General features: G+C 34.7%; 1 protein-coding gene and 1 long non-coding RNA gene across 10 annotated transcripts; one reads left to right on the top strand and one right to left on the bottom strand.

The window, feature by feature from the left end:
- Window positions 1-12,843: 12,843 nt before the first annotated feature.
- Window positions 12,844-16,053, bottom strand: LOC116920934. 9 transcript variants are annotated; one of them, XR_006646035.1, is made up of 7 exons: window positions 15,707-16,053; window positions 14,878-15,644; window positions 14,618-14,818; window positions 14,077-14,524; window positions 13,297-14,017; window positions 13,051-13,098; window positions 12,844-12,941 (listed from the first exon to the last, which is right to left on the bottom strand). It is a non-coding gene; the product is annotated as an uncharacterized LOC116920934 (long non-coding RNA). The 9 variants fall into 9 exon arrangements; XR_006646036.1 differs by having other exon boundaries at window positions 14,928-15,644; window positions 15,707-16,052; XR_006646037.1 differs by having other exon boundaries at window positions 14,960-15,644; window positions 15,707-16,052.
- An 802-nt stretch (window positions 16,054-16,855) lies between these two features.
- On the top strand, window positions 16,856-18,838 carry LOC116920929 (WSC domain-containing protein 2). Its single transcript, XM_032927101.2, has 4 exons — window positions 16,856-17,594; window positions 17,736-18,035; window positions 18,127-18,376; window positions 18,469-18,838. The coding sequence occupies exons 1-4, from the start codon at window positions 17,072-17,074 to the stop codon at window positions 18,629-18,631; spliced, it is 1,236 nt and encodes a 411-aa protein (XP_032782992.2). The 5' UTR covers window positions 16,856-17,071; the 3' UTR covers window positions 18,632-18,838.

Here is an 18,838-nt window from a genome sequence, read left to right as displayed (position 1 = left end):
TGAAAATCACGAAAATCAGGTTTATTTTCCTATTGGTCTTATAGTTTTTGATTTAATCCTTAAAAACCCTAAATTAAGTTGTTGCGCTAACAGCACTGTTTCGTTAATTTTTGAAACGGCTGGTTTAACGAGAAAACCAATAACTAAATCGAAATCAGCGTTCAATTTCGATTATTCCGTGTGATTTTTGGAGAATTTCAAGAGATGTCGTTTTTGGTAGATTTTGACAAAAGTGGGAAGGCTATACCCTTCCCACTTTTTCATTTTTGGCCAAATTTCAAATTTTGCTTAAAATACAGGAATTCGAATCAAAATTGAATGAAAATCACGAAAATCAGGTTTATTTTCCTATTGATCTTATAGTTTTTGATTTAATCCTTAAAAACCCTAAATTAAGTTGTTGCGCTAACAGCACTGTTTCGTTAATTTTTTAAACGGCTGGTTTAACGAGAAAACCAATAACTAAATCGAAATCAGCGTTCAATTTCGATTATTCCGTGTGATTTTTGGAGAATTTCAAGAGATGTCGTTTTTGGTAGATTTTGACAAAAGTGGGAAGGCTATACCCTTCCCACTTTTTCATTTTTGGCCAAATTTCAAATTTTGCTTAAAATACAGGAATTCGAATCAAAATTGAATGAAAATCACGAAAATCAGGTTTTTTTTCCTATTGATCTTTTAGATTTTGATTTAATCCTTAAAAACCCTAAATTAAGTTGTTGCGCTAACAGCACTGTTTCGTTAATTTTTGAAACGGCTGGTTTAACGAGAAAACCAATAACTAAATCGAAATCAGCGTTCAATTTCGATTATTCCGTTTGATTTTTGGAGAATTTCAAGAGATGTCGTTTTTGGTAGATTTTGACAAAGAGTGGGAAGGCTATACCCTTCCCACTTTTTCATTTTTGGCCAAATTTCAAATTTTGCTTAAAATACATGAATTCGAATCAAAATTGAATGAAAATCACGAAAATCAGGTTTATTTTCCTATTGGTCTTATAGTTTTTGATTTAATCCTTAAAAACCCTAAATTAAGTTGTTGCGCTAACAGCACTGTTTCGTTAATTTTTGAAACGGCTGGTTTAACGAGAAAACCAATAACTAAATCGAAATCAGCGTTCAATTTCGATTATTCCGTGTGATTTTTGGAGAATTTCAAGAGATGTCGTTTTTGGTAGATTTTGACAAAAGTGGGAAGGCTATACCCTTCCCACTTTTTCATTTTTGGCCAAATTTCAAATTTTGCTTAAAATACAGGAATTCGAATCAAAATTGAATGAAAATCACGAAAATCAGGTTTATTTTCCTATTGATCTTATAGTTTTTGATTTAATCCTTAAAAACCCTAAATTAAGTTGTTGCGCTAACAGCACTGTTTCGTTAATTTTTGAAACGGCTGGTTTAACGAGAAAACCAATATCTAAATCGAAATCAGCGTTCAATTTCGATTATTCCGTGTGATTTTTGGAGAATTTTAAGAGATGTCGTTTTTGGTAGATTTTGACAAAAGTGGGAAGGCTATACCCTTCCCACTTTTTCATTTTTGGCCAAATTTCAAATTTTGCTTAAAATACATGAATTCGAATCAAAATTGAATGAAAATCACGAAAATCAGGTTTATTTTCCTATTGGTCTTATAGTTTTTGATTTAATCCTTAAAAACCCTAAATTAAGTTGTTGCGCTAACAGCACTGTTTCGTTAATTTTTGAAACGGCTGGTTTAACGAGAAAACCAATAACTAAATCGAAAACAGCGTTCAATTTCGATTATTCCGTGTGATTTTTGGAGAATTTCAAGAGATGTCGTTTTTGGTAGATTTTGACAAAAGTGGGAAGGCTATACCCTTCCCACTTTTTCATTTTGGCCAAATTTCAAATTTTGCTTAAAATACATGAATTCGAATCAAAATGGAATGAAAATCACGAAAATCAGGTTTATTTTCCTATTGGTCTTATAGTTTTTGATTTAATCCTTAAAAACCCTAAATTAAGTTGTTGCGCTATCAGCACTGTTTCGTTAATTTTTGAAACGGCTGGTTTAACGAGAAAACCAATAACTAAATCGAAATCAGCGTTCAATTTCGATTATTCCGTTTGATTTTTGGAGAATTTCAAGAGATGTCGTTTTTGGTAGATTTTGACAAAAGTGGGAAGGCTATACCCTTCCCACTTTTTCCTTTTGGCCAAATTTCAAATTTTGCTTAAAATACATGAATTCGAATCAAAATTGAATGAAAATCACGAAAATCAGGTTTATTTTCCTATTGGTCTTATAGTTTTTGATTTAATCCTTAAAAACCCTAAATTAAGTTGTTGCGCTAACAGCACTGTTTTGTTAATTTTTGAAACGGCATGTTTAACGAGAAAACCAATAACTAAATCGAAATCAGCGTTCAATTTCGATTATTCCGTGTGATTTTTGGAGAATTTCAAGAGATGTTGTTTTTGGTAGATTTTGACTAAAGTGGGAAGGCTATATACCCTTCCCACTTTTTCATTTTTGGCCAAATTTCAAATTTTGCTTAAAATACATGAATTCGAATCAAAATGGAATGAAAATCACGAAAATCAGGTTTATTTTCCTATTGGTCTTATAGTTTTTGATTTAATCCTTAAAAACCCTAAATTAAGTTGTTGCGCTAACAGCACTGTTTCGTTAATTTTTGAAACGGCTGGTTTAACGAGAAAACTAATAACTAAATCGAAATCAGCGTTCAATTTCGATTATTCCGTGTGATTTTTTGAGAATTTCAAGAGATGTCGTTTTTGGTAGATTTTGACAAAAGTGGGAAGGCTATACCCTTCCCACTTTTTCATTTTTGGCCAAATTTCAAATTTTGCTTAAAATACATGAATTCGAATCAAAATTGAATGAAAATCACGAAAATCAGGTTTATTTTCCTATTGGTCTTATAGTTTTTGATTTAATCCTTAAAAACCCTAAATTAAGTTGTTGCGCTAACAGCACTGTTTCGTTAATTTTTGAAACGGCTGGTTTAACGAGAAAACTAATAACTAAATCGAAATCAGCGTTCAATTTCGATTATTCCGTGTGATTTTTGGAGAATTTCAAGAGATGTCGTTTTTGGTAGATTTTGACAAAAGTGGGAAGGCTATACCCTTCCCACTTTTTCATTTTTTGGCCAAATTTCAAATTTTGCTTAAAATACATGAATTCGAATCAAAATGGAATGAAAATCACGAAAATCAGGTTTATTTTCCTATTGGTCTTATAGTTTTTGATTTAATCCTTAAAAACCCTAAATTAAGTTGTTGCGCTAACAGCACTGTTTCGTTAATTTTTGAAACGGCTGGTTTAACGAGAAAACCAATAACTAAATCGAAATCAGCGTTCAATTTCGATTATTCCGTGTGATTTTTGGAGAATTTCAAGAGATGTCGTTTTTGGTAGATTTTGACAAAAGTGGGAAGGCTATACCCTTCCCACTTTTTCATTTTTGGCCAAATTTCAAATTTTGCTTAAAATACAGGAATTCGAATCAAAATTGAATGAAAATCACGAAAATCAGGTTTATTTTCCTATTGATCTTATAGTTTTTGATTTAATCCTTAAAAACCCTAAATTAAGTTGTTGCGCTAACAGCACTGTTTCGTTAATTTTTGAAACGGCGGGTTTAACGAGAAAACCAATAACTAAATCGAAATCAGCGTTCAATTTCGATTATTCCGTGTGATTTTTGGAGAATTTCAAGAGATGTCGTTTTTGGTAGATTTTGACAAAAGTGGGAAGGCTATACCCTTCCCACTTTTTCATTTTTGGCCAAATTTCAAATTTTGCTTAAAATACATGAATTCGAATCAAAATGGAATGAAAATCACGAAAATCAGGTTTATTTTCCTATTGGTCTTATAGTTTTTGATTTAATCCTTAAAAACCCTAAATTAAGTTGTTGCGCTAACAGCACTGTTTCGTTAATTTTTTAAACGGCTGGTTTAACGAGAAAACCAATAACTAAATCGAAATCAGCGTTCAATTTCGATTATTCCGTGTGATTTTTGGAGAATTTCAAGAGATGTCGTTTTTGGTAGATTTTGACTAAAGTGGGAAGGCTGTACCCTTCCCACTTTTTCATTTTTGGCCAAATTTCAAATTTTGCTTAAAATACATGAATTCGAATCAAAATTGAATGAAAATCACGAAAATCAGGTTTATTTTCCTATTGGTCTTATAGTTTTTGATTTAATCCTTAAAAACCCTAAATTAAGTTGTTGCGCTAACAGCACTGTTTCGTTAATTTTTGAAACGGCTGGTTTAACGAGAAAACCAATAACTAAATCGAAATCAGCGTTCAATTTCGATTATTCCGTGTGATTTTTGGAGAATTTCAAGAGATGTCGTTTTTGGTAGATTTTGACAAAAGTGGGAAGGCTATACCCTTCCCCCTGTTTCATTTTTGGCCAAATTTCAAATTTCGCTTAAAATACATGAATTCGAATCAAAATTGAATGAAAATCACGAAAATCAGGTTTATTTTCCTATTGGTCTTATAGTTTTTGATTTAATCCTTAAAAACCCTAAATTAAGTTGTTGCGCTAACAGCACTGTTTCGTTAATTTTTGAAACGGCTGGTTTAACGAGAAAACCAATAACTAAATCGAAATCAGCGTTCAATTTCGATTATTCCGTGTGATTTTTGGAGAAGCTATATACCCTTCCCACTTTTTCCTTTTTGGCCAAATTTCAAATTTTGCTTAAAATACATGAATTCGAATCAAAATGGAATGAAAATCACGAAAATCAGGTTTATTTTCCTATTGGTCTTATAGTTTTTGATTTAATCCTTTAAAAACCCTAAATTAAGTTGTTGCGCTAACAGCACTGTTTCGTTAATTTTTGAAACGGCTGGTTTAACGAGAAAACCAATATCTAAATCGAAATCAGCGTTCAATTTCGATTATTCCGTGTGATTTTTTGAGAATTTTAAGAGATGTCGTTTTTGGTAGATTTTGACAAGGGAAGTGGGAAGCTATACCTTTCCTTTTTTTTTTGCCCAAATTTCAAATTTTGCTTAAAATACATGAATTCGAATCAAAATTGAATGAAAATCACGAAAATCAGGTTTATTTTCCTATTGGTCTTATAGTTTTTGATTTAATCCTTAAAAACCCTAAATTAAGTTGTTGCGCTAACAGCACTGTTTCGTTAATTTTTGAAACGGCTGGTTTAACGAGAAAACCAATAACTAAATCGAAAACAGCGTTCAATTTCGATTATTCCGTGTGATTTTTGGAGAATTTCAAGAGATGTCGTTTTTGGTAGATTTTGACAAAGGAAGTGGGAAGGCTATACCCTTCTTTTCCCACTTTTTTGGCCAAAAATTTCAAATTTTGCTTTTAAAATACATGAATTCGAATCAAAATGGAATGAAAATCACGAAAATCAGGTTTATTTTCCTATTGGTCTTATAGTTTTTGATTTAATCCTTAAAAACCCTAAATTAAGTTGTTGCGCTATCAGCACTGTTTCGTTAATTTTTGAAACGGCTGGTTTAACGAGAAAACCAATAACTAAATCGAAATCAGCGTTCAATTTCGATTATTCCGTTTGATCCGTTTGATTTTGGAGAATTTCAAGAGATGTCGTTTTTGGTAGATTTTGACAAAAGTGGGAAGGCTATACCCTTCCCCTTTTTTCCCTTTTGGTCCAAATTTCAAATTTTGCTTAAAATACATGAATTCGAATCAAAATTGAATGAAAATCACGAAAATCAGGTTTATTTTCCTATTGGTCTTATAGTTTTTGATTTAATCCTTAAAAACCCTAAATTAAGTTGTTGCGCTAACAGCACTGTTTCGTTAATTTTTGAAACGGCTGGTTTAACGAGAAAACTAATAACTAAATCGAAATCAGCGTTCAATTTCGATTATTCCGTGTGATTTTTTGAGAATTTCAAGAGATGTCGTTTTTGGTAGATTTTGACCAAAAGTGGGAAGGCTATACCCTTCCCACTTTTTCATTTTTGGCCAAATTTCAAATTTTGCTTAAAATACATGAATTCGAATCAAAATGGAATGAAAATCACGAAAATCAGGTTTATTTTCCTATTGGTCTTATAGTTTTTGATTTAATCCTTAAAAACCCTAAATTAAGTTGTTGCGCTAACAGCACTGTTTCGTTAATTTTTGAAACGGCTGGTTTAACGAGAAAACCAATAACTAAATCGAAATCAGCGTTCAATTTCGATTATTCCGTGTGATTTTTGGAGAATTTCAATAGATGTCGTTTTTGGTAGATTTTGACAAAAGTGGGAAGGCTATACCCTTCCCACTTTTTCATTTTTGGCCAAATTTCAAATTTTGCTTAAAATACATGAATTCGAATCAAAATGGAATGAAAATCACGAAAATCAGGTTTATTTTCCTATTGGTCTTATAGTTTTTGATTTAATCCTTAAAAACCCTAAATTAAGTTGTTGCGCTAACAGCACTGTTTCGTTAATTTTTGAAACGGCTGGTTTAACGAGAAAACCAATAACTAAATCGAAATCAGCGTTCAATTTCGATTATTCCGTGTGATTTTTGGAGAAGCTATATACCCTTCCCACTTTTTCCTTTTTGGCCAAATTTCAAATTTTGCTTAAAATACATGAATTCGAATCAAAATGGAATGAAAATCACGAAAATCAGGTTTATTTTCCTATTGGTCTTATAGTTTTTGATTTAATCCTTAAAAACCCTAAATTAAGTTGTTGCGCTAACAGCACTGTTTCGTTAATTTTTGAAACGGCTGGTTTAACGAGAAAACCAATAACTAAATCGAAAACAGCGTTCAATTTCGATTATTCCGTGTGATTTTTGGAGAATTTCAAGAGATGTCGTTTTTGGTAGATTTTGACAAAAGTGGGAAGGCTATACCCTTCCCACTTTTTCATTTTTGGCCAAATTTCAAATTTTGCTTAAAATACATGAATTCGAATCAAAATGGAATGAAAATCACGAAAATCAGGTTTATTTTCCTATTGGTCTTATAGTTTTTGATTTAATCCTTAAAAACCCTAAATTAAGTTGTTGCGCTATCAGCACTGTTTCGTTAATTTTTGAAACGGCTGGTTTAACGAGAAAACCCAATAACTAAATCGAAATCAGCGTTCAATTTCGATTATTCCGTTTGATTTTTGGAGAATTTCAAGAGATGTCGTTTTTGGTAGATTTTGACAAAAGTGGGAAGGCTATACCCTTCCCACTTTTTCCTTTTACCAAAATTTAAATTTTTGCTTAAAATACATGAATTCGAATCAAAATTGAATGAAAATCACGAAAATCAGGTTTATTTTCCTATTGGTCTTATAGTTTTTGATTTAATCCTTAAAAACCCTAAATTAAGTTGTTGCGCTAACAGCACTGTTTCGTTAATTTTTGAAACGGCTGGTTTAACGAGAAAACAAATAACTAAATCGAAATCAGCGTTCAATTTCGATTATTCCGTGTGATTTTTGGAGAATTTCAAGAGATGTCGTTTTTGGTAGATTTTGGCAAAAGTGGGAAGGCTATACCCTCCCCACTTTTTCATTTTTGGCCAAATTTCAAATTTTGCTTAAAATACATGAATTCGAATCAAAATGGAATGAAAATCACGAAAATCAGGTTTATTTTCCTATTGGTCTTATAGTTTTTGATTTAATCCTTAAAAACCCTAAATTAAGTTGTTGCGCTAACAGCACTGTTTCGTTAATTTTTGAAACGGCTGGTTTAACGAGAAAACCAATAACTAAATCGAAATCAGCGTTCAATTTCGATTATTCCGTGTGATTTTTGGAGAATTTCAATAGATGTCGTTTTTGGAAAATTTTGACAAAAGTGGGAAGGCTATACCCCTTCCCACTTTTTCATTTTTGGCCAAATTTCAAATTTTGCTTAAAATACATGAATTCGAATCAAAATGGAATGAAAATCACGAAAATCAGGTTTATTTTCCTATTGGTCTTATAGTTTTTGATTTAATCCTTAAAAACCCTAAATTAAGTTGTTGCGCTAACAGCACTGTTTCGTTAATTTTTGAAACGGCTGGTTTAACGAGAAAACCAATAACTAAATCGAAATCAGCGTTCAATTTCGATTATTCCGTGTGATTTTTGGAGAAGCTATATACCCTTCCCACTTTTTCCTTTTTGGCCAAATTTCAAATTTTGCTTAAAATACATGAATTCGAATCAAAATGGAATGAAAATCACGAAAATCAGGTTTATTTTCCTATTGGTCTTATAGTTTTTGATTTAATCCTTAAAAACCCTAAATTAAGTTGTTGCGCTAACAGCACTGTTTCGTTAATTTTTGAAACGGCTGGTTTAACGAGAAAAACCCAATATCTAAATCGAAATCAGCGTTCAATTTCGATTATTCCGTGTGATTTTTGGAAAATTTAAAGGGAAGTCGTTTTTGGTAGATTTTGATGAAAAAGTGGGAAGGCTATACCCTTCCCACTTTTTCATTTTTGGCCAAATTTCAAATTTTGCTTAAAATATATGAATTCGAATCAAAATTGAATGAAAATCACGAAAATCAGGTTTATTTTCCTATTGGTCTTATAGTTTTTGATTTAATCCTTAAAAACCCTAAATTAAGTTGTTGCGCTAACAGCACTGTTTCGTTAATTTTTGAAACGGCTGGTTTAACGAGAAAACCAATAACTAAATCGAAAACAGCGTTCAATTTCGATTATTCCGTGTGATTTTTGGAGAATTTCAAGAGATGTCGTTTTTGGTAGATTTTGACAAAAGTGGGAAGGCTATACCCTTCCCACTTTTTCATTTTTGGCCAAATTTCAAATTTTGCTTAAAATACATGAATTCGAATCAAAATGGAATGAAAATCACGAAAATCAGGTTTATTTTCCTATTGGTCTTATAGTTTTTGATTTAATCCTTAAAAACCCTAAATTAAGTTGTTGCGCTAACAGCACTGTTTCGTTAATTTTTGAAACGGCTGGTTTAACGAGAAAACTAATAACTAAATCGAAATCAGCGTTCAATTTCGATTATTCCGTGTGATTTTTTGAGAATTTCAAGAGATGTCGTTTTTGGTAGATTTTGACAAAAGTGGGAAGGCTATACCCTTCCCACTTTTTCATTTTTGGCCAAATTTCAAATTTTGCTTAAAATACATGAATTCGAATCAAAATGGAATGAAAATCACGAAAATCAGGTTTATTTTCCTATTGGTCTTATAGTTTTTGATTTAATCCTTAAAAACCCTAAATTAAGTTGTTGCGCTAACAGCACTGTTTCGTTAATTTTTGAAACGGCTGGTTTAACGAGAAAACCAATAACTAAATCGAAATCAGCGTTCAATTTCGATTATTCCGTGTGATTTTTGGAGAATTTCAAGAGATGTCGTTTTTGGTAGATTTTGACAAAAGTGGGAAGGCTATACCCTTCCCACCTTTTTCATTTTTGGCCAAATTTCAAATTTTGCTTAAAATACATGAATTCGAATCAAAATGGAATGAAAATCACGAAAATCAGGTTTATTTTCCTATTGGTCTTATAGTTTTTGATTTAATCCTTAAAAACCCTAAATTAAGTTGTTGCGCTAACAGCACTGTTTCGTTAATTTTTGAAACGGCTGGTTTAACGAGAAAACCAATAACTAAATCGAAATCAGCGTTCAATTTCGATTATTCCGTGTGATTTTTGGAGAATTTCAAGAGATGTCGTTTTTGGTAGATTTTGACTAAAGTGGGAAGGCTATACCCTTCCCACTTTTTCATTTTTGGCCAAATTTCAAATTTTGCTTAAAATACATGAATTCGAATCAAAATTGAATGAAAATCACGAAAATCAGGTTTATTTTCCTATTGGTCTTATAGTTTTTGATTTAATCCTTAAAAACCCTAAATTAAGTTGTTGCGCTAACAGCACTGTTTCGTTAATTTTTGAAACGGCTGGTTTAACGAGAAAACCAATCACTAAATCGAAATCAGCGTTCAATTTCGATTATTCCGTGTGATTTTTGGAGAATTTCATGAGATGTCATTTTTGGCCGATTTTGACAAAAGTGGAAAGGCTATACCATTCCCACTTTTTCATTTTTAACCAAATTTCAAATTTGGCTTAAAATACATGATTTAGATTCAGAATTGAATGAAAATCACGGAAATCAGGTTTTTTCTTCTATTGGTCTTATAGTTTTTCATTTACATGTTAAAAACCATAAATGAAGTTGGTGCGCTAACAGAACTGTTTTCGTTAATTTTTTTAACGGCTAGTCTAAAGAGAAAACCAATGACTAAATCGAAATCAGCGTTCAATTTCGATTATACCGTCTGATTTTTGGAGAATTTCAAGAGATGTCATTTTTGGCCGATTTTGACAAAAGTGGAAAGGCTATATCCTTCCCACTTTTTCATTTTTGACCAAATTTCAAATTTGGCTTAAAATACTTGATTTAGATTCAGAATTGAATGAAAATCACGGAAATCCGGTTTATTTTTCTATTGGTCTTATAATTTTTCATTTACATTTTAAAAACCATAAATGAATTTGGTGCGCTATCAGAACTGTTTTCGTTAATTTTTTAAACGGCTATTCTAAAGAGAAAACCAATGACTAAATCGAAATTAGCGTTCAATTTCGATAATACCGTCTGATTTTTGGAGAATTTCAAGAGATGTCATTTTTCGGCGATTTTGACAAAAGTGGAAAGGCGGGATGAAGGCGTTGATGATCAGCGCACGCCTCATAGGACATGTATACGGAGTCTGTTTTGCCGGAAGAGCAAACGGTTTCCGAGATATTATGGGAAATTGGCGACCAGGCCGTACCCTATCGGGAACTTCCTGAACGGAGTGAGGGCCCCTAGTCTTTTGTTCGTTTTTTTTTTTTAGATGCTGTGCCGCTGAGATTGGTCTCCATTTGTAGAGGAAATAACGCAGCAGCTCTCGGTCGAGTCCCCGTTTTTATCGGCTGAACGACGAAGGAGTGTGGAGCAGTTTAGTCAGCCAACTCGAGTCGATTTCAGGGTCTCGTACGTATCCTTTATACGTTTTCTTATTTTAGATGCTGCGTCGCAAAACTTGACGTCGTGTTGTAGAGGAGATAACGCGGAGATTAACGAAGGGGTCCTGTCAATTATCGGCTCAACAATAAAGGAATGCGGAGCAATCTAAGAGCGACTCGACATTTCTGGAGATTTTTTTTCAGAGAGATGGCGCGTTGGTCATGAAGATAGGGAAAAATCAGGTCGCGAAGTTATTTTTCAAGGCGAGGCTTTGTGCGTCGCCCGGCAACGGACAGGTTTTTTCACAGGCCGTGTGAGCTCCATTGTTTCGATCATGGTCGTCTACTAGGGGCCCTCAATCCGTTCAGGAAGTTCCCGATAGGGTACGGCCTGGTCGCCAATTCGCCATAATATCTCGGAAACCGTTTGCTCTTCCGGCAAAACAGACTCCGTAAACATGTCCTATGAGGCGTGCGCTGATCATCAACGCCTTCATCCCGCCTTCCCACTTTTGTCAAAATCGGCCAAAACCAACATCTCTTGAAATTCTCCAAAAATCAGATAGTATAATCAAAATTGACCACTGATTTCGATTTAGTCATTGGTTTTCTCTTTAGACTAGCCGTTAAAAAAATTAACGAAAACAGTTCTGTTAGCGCACCAACTTCATTTATGGTTTTTAACATGTAAATGAAAAACTGTAAGACCAATAGAAAAATAAACCTGATTTCCGTTATTTCTATTCCATTCTGAATCTAAATCATGTATTTTAAGCCCAATTTGAAATTTGGCCAAAAATGAAAAAGTGGGAAGGGTATAGCCTTTCCACATTTGTCAAAATCGGCCAAAAATGACATCTGTTGAAAATCTCCAAAAATCTGACGGTATAATCAAAATTGACCGCTGATTTCGATTTAGTCATTGGTTTTCTCTTTAGACTAGCCGTTTAAAAAATTAACGAAAACAGTTCTGTTAGCGCACAAACTTCATTTATGGTTTTTAACATGTAAATGAAAAACTATAAAACCAATAGAAAAATAAACCTGATTTCCGTGATTTTCATTCAATTCTGAATCTAAATCATGTATTTTAAGCCAAATTTGAAATTTGGCCAAAAATAAAAAAGTGGGAAGGGTTATAGCCTTCCCACTTTTGTCAAAACGGGCCAAAAACGACATCTCTTGAAATTCTCCAAAAATCAGACGGCATAATCGAAATTGAACGCTGATTTCGATTTAGTCATTGGTTTTCTCTTTAGACTAGCCGTTAAAAAATTTAACGAAAACAGTTCTGTTAGCGCACCAACTTCATTTATGGTTTTTTACATGTAAATAAAAAAACTATAAGACCAATAGAAAAATAAGCCTGATTTCTGTTATTTTCATTCAATTCTGAATCTAAATCATGTATTTTAAGCCAAATTTGAAATTTGGTCAAAAATGAAAAAGTGGGAAGGGTATTGCCTTCTCACTTTTGTCAAAATGGGCCAAAAACGACATCTCTTGAAATTCTCCAAAAATCAGACGGCATAATCGAAATTGAACGCTGATTTCGATTTAGTCATTGGTTTTCTCTTTAGACTAGCTGTTAAAAAAATTAACGAAAACAGTTCTGTTAGCGCACCAACTTCATTTATGGTTTTTAACATGCAAATGAAAAACTATATGACCAATAGAAAAATAAACCTGATTTCCGTGATTTTCATTCAATTGTGAATCTAAATCATGTATTTTAAGCCAAATTTGAAATTTGGCCATAAATGAAAAAGTGGGAAGGGTATAGCCTTCCCACTTTTGTCAAAACGGGCTAAAAACGACATCTCTTGAAATTATCCAAAAATCAGACGGCATAATCGAAATTGAACGCTGATTTCGATTTAGTCATTGGTTTTCTCTTTAGACTAGCCGTGTGCTGGTTTAGCGAAATGACGATTTCATCCACATCGTTGACAATCAGATGCAGTCGAGGAATCATGTGGAATGTTGCTATAAAAAATTTTATCGATTATCCATCAACAGAATGTTGCTAGTCCATCTCGGGGAACTGGCATGTGTTTAAAAATATGAGTAGTCAAAATAAAAGCTTGATTCTTACCAGAATTGATGGGATATCCACCAGCAGTGACTCCTTTTTGTCGAAATCCTTAACAGACACGAATGATCCACGAAAATAGAAATTAAAAAAAGATATGATGATTCTGCATGCAATTATTCACTTTCTTGAGGCAATTCTAGTTTAGCTCTGCTTTGCAGAATGGGCTCGTATTGACTGGTTTCCATATTCAGATGGAAGCACATTCAATTGCTGTAAACGTACGAATAAAGTCGAGAAAACACATACCAAACAGGCTAGAAGCCAACTGGATGAGATGATGAGTCGCTCGCTTTCAGTCAATGACACGGACGTGTCCCAGATTTTGACGTAACCGTGGGACCAAGCAAGTTCACCAGTCTTCGACGTAAAATTTTCCACCAAAAATTTATCAGCACAGGTTTTTAAAAGCTCCTTACCGAAGATGAGAGCGATCAGATAGTTGGTGACGCTTTCTATTTTCCGACCTCAGACAAACATTAACATTACCATTCGCCACGATAACATATATGAAAGGAATAGCTGTGACAAATTAGTTTAGTACCAAAATGTGGAAAAGAACCTTTAATAACAGTCTAACAAGAATTTGTCAGAATAAAAGCAGAACTTACCAATAATCCCAATCCATCACAAGGCAACATTAAGTTAGGTTATTCCTTAATGAGAAGAGGAAAATACTCTAGCAATGAAAAGATTCTAAGAGAAATAAGATAGGATGAAGTATTTCTTCAAAGTTTCAACAAACTGTTCCAGATTTATGAAATTTGTTTATTATGAAGGAATTTTCATAACTTAAATGACTAATCATTTTATATTTCAATATTTCCCTTAGTAAAGAGGTATCACAAAGATTAGTGCAACTATAAGCAGACCTTACCAATAATCCAGATTCATCATCACAAGAGCAACATCAAGTTTGGTGTTTCCTTTACAGGAAGAGGAACAAAAACACACTGGTAGCAGAAAGTTTCTAAGAGAAATGTGATTAGATGAAGTATTTCTTCACAATATCAAAAAGCTCTTTCAGACTTAATAAAATCGTTTCCGATGAAGGGTCCAACATTTTGCCAGCGAATCTCCACATGTTTGTGTCATCACCACACATAAATTCAACTTTACATGTCACCTGTCAGTACTTTAACTGTAGAATGTGTAAAGCCTGAGCGGAATTTCAACCTACGAATCAACTGACAATACTAGATTTTGAAGTTTTCTTATAATGTCATTATCAACATTGTTGCAGGTAATAAGTGTTTATCCTTCTTTGAAGAAGTACACACTACAGTTGTGCTTCATTTTAGCACAGGCCACAGGGGGTAAGAAGAATTCTTCATTTCTGCAGTCCTCCAGCCTCTTGATGGATAAAACTTTCTCAGGTAAAATAGACAATACATTAGCTTCTGTAGCCAGTAAATTGGAAATATTACCGATTTCACCAATTCAAACAGAAAAGGATGGCCAGAAGAAATACTGGTATCTGGTTTACACAAAATCTGGCTTTTAGATAGCGTTGATGTGCGTCTATGAGGAAGATTACGAGTGATAAGTTAAAGTGGTATTTGTTACTTACCATATTTTGTGTTTCAAAGGATTTTTTGTCCATAAATGTAATGTTTCTGGTATGTTGTTATCTATTCAGCATTGCTATTGTTGGGTATGTATTGGAAAGCAAACCCTTGAAATAGATTGCTTTTTGTGTGTGGTGGTGTGTTCGACCAAGTCACTGAATGATTCTGCGGCCACCACAGTACATCAGGTACATCCCAAAGACCTGAAACCACAATTACAAAAACTTAACTATTAACAATAAATTTTAACACCTGATGACACCTTCAAGAATCTAAGAGATTTAGATATGGAAATAGATTATAAAAAACTACTTTTTGGTACAGAATGGGTGTATTAGACTAACGGAGATGGAAAACGTGCTAGCAAAGCCACAGACTACGAAGTAAAGACTACGAACGGCTATAAACCCCTTGAAGCTATGCTCGTCCTATGCCGTATGGTGGCGCGTCGAACGAACTTTCTGAAAGCCATTATTTTTTCTCGTTTGCTTACTGATTTGGGTCTTCACACACCGTAAACTTGTAAGTAAACCATTAACCTTTCAATGTTGTATTTTTTTGTAGATATAGCTTAGATATTCCCCTTGTTGTGTGAATTTTTTTAAATTTCTATCTGATCTCTAGTCATGATCTATAAATTCCTTTATTACACCCCCTTTTTCAAAAGAAAGATAGAGGGGGTGGGGGAAAAAGGGGGAAAAGGGGGAAAAAGGTGGTTTAATAAAGGAATTTATAGATCATGACTAGAGATCAGATAGAAATTTAAAAAAATTCACACAACAAGGGGAATATCTAAGCTATATCTACAAAAAAATACAACATTGAAAGGTTAATGGTTTACTTACAAGTTTACGGTGTGTGAAGACCCAAATCAGTAAGCAAACGACGAAAAATAATGGCTTTCAGAAAGTTCGTTCGACGCGCCACCATACGGCATAGGACGAGCATAGCTTTGATCATTCCTCTCAGCCCTATCCCCGATCGTAGTCTTTACTTCGTAGTCTGTGGCAAAGCCAAGCCATGCTTCTCCTTTAAAATTTAAAAATATATGTGGTACGATGTTTCTTTGACATGAATATTTACCATAATACCTTGAACAACTCTGCATTCATAGAATTCCCAACAAGCAGCTCAAAACACACGGAATCGGTGGTGAAATTTCAAGGAGAGAGACGTTCGTTTATGCATCCATACTCAGTCCGAAGCACGCGAAATGAAACAGCTTACATAAAAATTCTACGGAGTTAGCCATTTCTCCTCTAGATGTCTTGAAAATATACAATAGTGGTCAAGGCGCCACCCACTTTTAAACCAAACTTGAAACCCTCCCACTTTTCCATAAGCGAAGTAAGCCAGAATTTCTTGTTCAAAAAATCATTCATATTGTTACTTCCAAGAAAATTGAACTAAATTTTTCGACATTGTCGTTGAATTTTGAATGCAAATCATGTAATTTTATAGCAATATACAATGCCCACCCTCGGTGGGCAACTGGGCATTGTATATTGAGGGGGCCCGCCCAGCGACTGTGTTCTGGCCACGATGTACCTGGTACATCGTGATGGAAGTTTAATGGACCTGTATATCCGTTCTGGAATCGCCACATTGGTTGAGTAGACTATTTCCGGTAATTAAATAAATCCTTGTAATATTTAGATTGTTGCGTATATAGTTAAATACAAGGTTATTGTTAGCTGGTTACATGAAGTAGGCCTATTGTAGTTTTAGTGTTGGACAATTGTTGAGTTGACTGACGAGAAAATAGTCTTTAGCCAACCGGACATGGAACACGAAAACGGTCGAAAAGAAAAGTATAGCATTCTTTTTTGTCATTTATGGTTCACAGATAGAATAGCCCTTTTGTCTATTGAAGTACGTACGTATGTACAAAAATAGAGTGCTGACAGAGACCACAGATTGGATAACACCGGCCACAGACGGATCCCTTTATTACGTAACTTAAACTTTTTAACGAGTTTTGTTTTATTTTTTTCATACTTACCCTAAGAAACTTCCAGGTGGAAAAAAAATGAAAAAAATTGCAATACTAGACCACCTGTTAGTCTCTGTTACAGGATTTATGAATCATTTTGAATTCCTTTTCCCCAGTCAATGTTTGCGCTTATTCTCAGAGTCTCCGCAGATGGTCAATAGACCATCTGATGGGCGCCTACGGCCCATCTGACACGTGATGCGACTATAGTGCATCCAAGTATAACCTTGTGTCGGTTTGGTTGGAAACCATTCGCTCGACATAACTAGACGGCAGTCAGTTGTTCGATACCAACCGGTGAAGAACGCAAGTATTCCTTTTGTTTAGCAGCCGACTTGACCAAATAGCGACTGACCAGAGTTTGAATGCGTCAGTCATCCTTGAAAAGTTGACACGTTGAAGGGACGCAGCCAGTGTTTGGTTTGTGACCTAACATCACAGTGCTAAAAAGAAAGAAAAGAAAATGCGACTCGTTTCGATTCGCCGCCATTTTCATTACTTCTCCACAGTCGCCATTATTTCTTGCTGTTACGTCATGTTGCTTAAAACTTCTTCGAAGAACGATGCTAAAGACATAAGCAATCAGCCAGAGCATCAGCAATTAGGGGACGTTAAAAATGGTGTGCTCATTGAATTTCAAGATGAAATTCAAGTACTGCCTCATGCAGCACATGCTGCCAAAGTAGAAATCCAGCAACCAGTGACAGATGCCGTGCCAAAGAAAATCGATAGGATTGAACATTTGCCAGCCATGGGAGCACCGTCCACAAATCCAAACAAAACGCTCAATTGGCTCGATTTGTGGTCAAATGATACGTATTGCAATCAGTTCACTGTTCATCTTCTTGAAGAGAACAGTGTACAACCTCGAGCTCTAGTGTCTTTCCCTGGCAGCGGAAACACTTGGTTGCGTATGTTGTTGATGGGCGTGACTGGACTGTACGTCGATACCATCTACCCGGGCGATGAACTCTTCGTGTCCAAAGGTATAGTGCGGCTATTTTTCGGTCGTCGGCATTTCTCGAAAAGGCAATTGCAACAGTTAAAAATTAGCATTTTAAGTTTGTCTCGTTTAATTTTTAATTTTTGTTTCTTTTTTTTCCCGATCCCACGACGGAACGAAACAGCTGGTAGCACGTACGAATTAAACAAGGACTGCAATTGTTCGTTACTACAGAAAACTCATGACCTGTCGCTTTTCTCGGTGATTTACAACATGGCAATGGCCAACAAGTCGACCGAAAAACGGATCCACCAGGAAGTTGAACAATTCCGTGGAGATGGAATCCTTGTTATTCGTAATCCTTTCAAGGCTATCTTGTCCTATCGTAATTTTGCCTTCGGTGGAAACATGGCCGGCTTAGCTCCAGTCGAAGCTTTTTCTCAAGGACTTGAACCCGTTCGAATTGGAAACCGAAAAATATCCAGTGAGTTTAATTCGTGATCAACGTGATGCTGATTGTTTTGTTTGACTACTCTAAAGGAAATGAACAGCTGCATTTAAATGATTTTTGAAAGCATGGGATCAGTTCGTCAGCCGCAGCGTCGCTAGTTGGGAAATGTTGGCAACAGTCTGGATCAGAGGATTGAAACGTGGTGGCGTCGTCTACTACGAGAAACTGCGTCGGGACACGGGCCCGCAGCTGTTGCGGATGGCCGAGATGTTGGGCATTCCAAACGTGAATAAAGATCGGTTAGATTGCGTTCTACGTCACAATCAGGACAACACGTTCAAACGAAGCGAATCTGGCCCGAAGAATTATCCAAAGTAGGTCTAATCAAATTCAATTTTGGACGATTTTCGTGCAATATAGGCTACCTTTTTTTTTTTCTTTTTTAACTTATTCGTTTGCCAATCAGGAATCCATTTACGGAGAGCCAACATTTGCTGATATTGAAATCCATTCAAAGCGTCCAAATGGCATTGAAAGAACGAGGGCTCGACCCGTTACCTGTCGAGATGTACGATTTCTACACGCCAATGTACCAATACGGTCATTCGATCGGCTATTATGCCCTGTGATTGCATTTTTTTTTTTTTACATTAAAAAAAAATCTATTCATGTTAAGATTATGCATGTTAAGATTGAAGCGTTTCCTAATTAAAGAATTGAAACCTATTGTTCAACCTAAAGTATTGTGACATTGTTACCAATGGCTGTGTAATGTATTGTTTAATCTGCAATTTTGATATGATATTCACTAATTATACACGCCCTTTAAAAAGGTT

Source organism: Daphnia magna, linkage group LG4, assembly GCF_020631705.1.
Source record: "Daphnia magna isolate NIES linkage group LG4, ASM2063170v1.1, whole genome shotgun sequence".
In the NCBI taxonomy this organism is placed as follows: Eukaryota; Metazoa; Arthropoda; class Branchiopoda; order Diplostraca; family Daphniidae; genus Daphnia; species Daphnia magna.
This window is presented reverse-complemented; position numbering and strand designations above follow the sequence as displayed.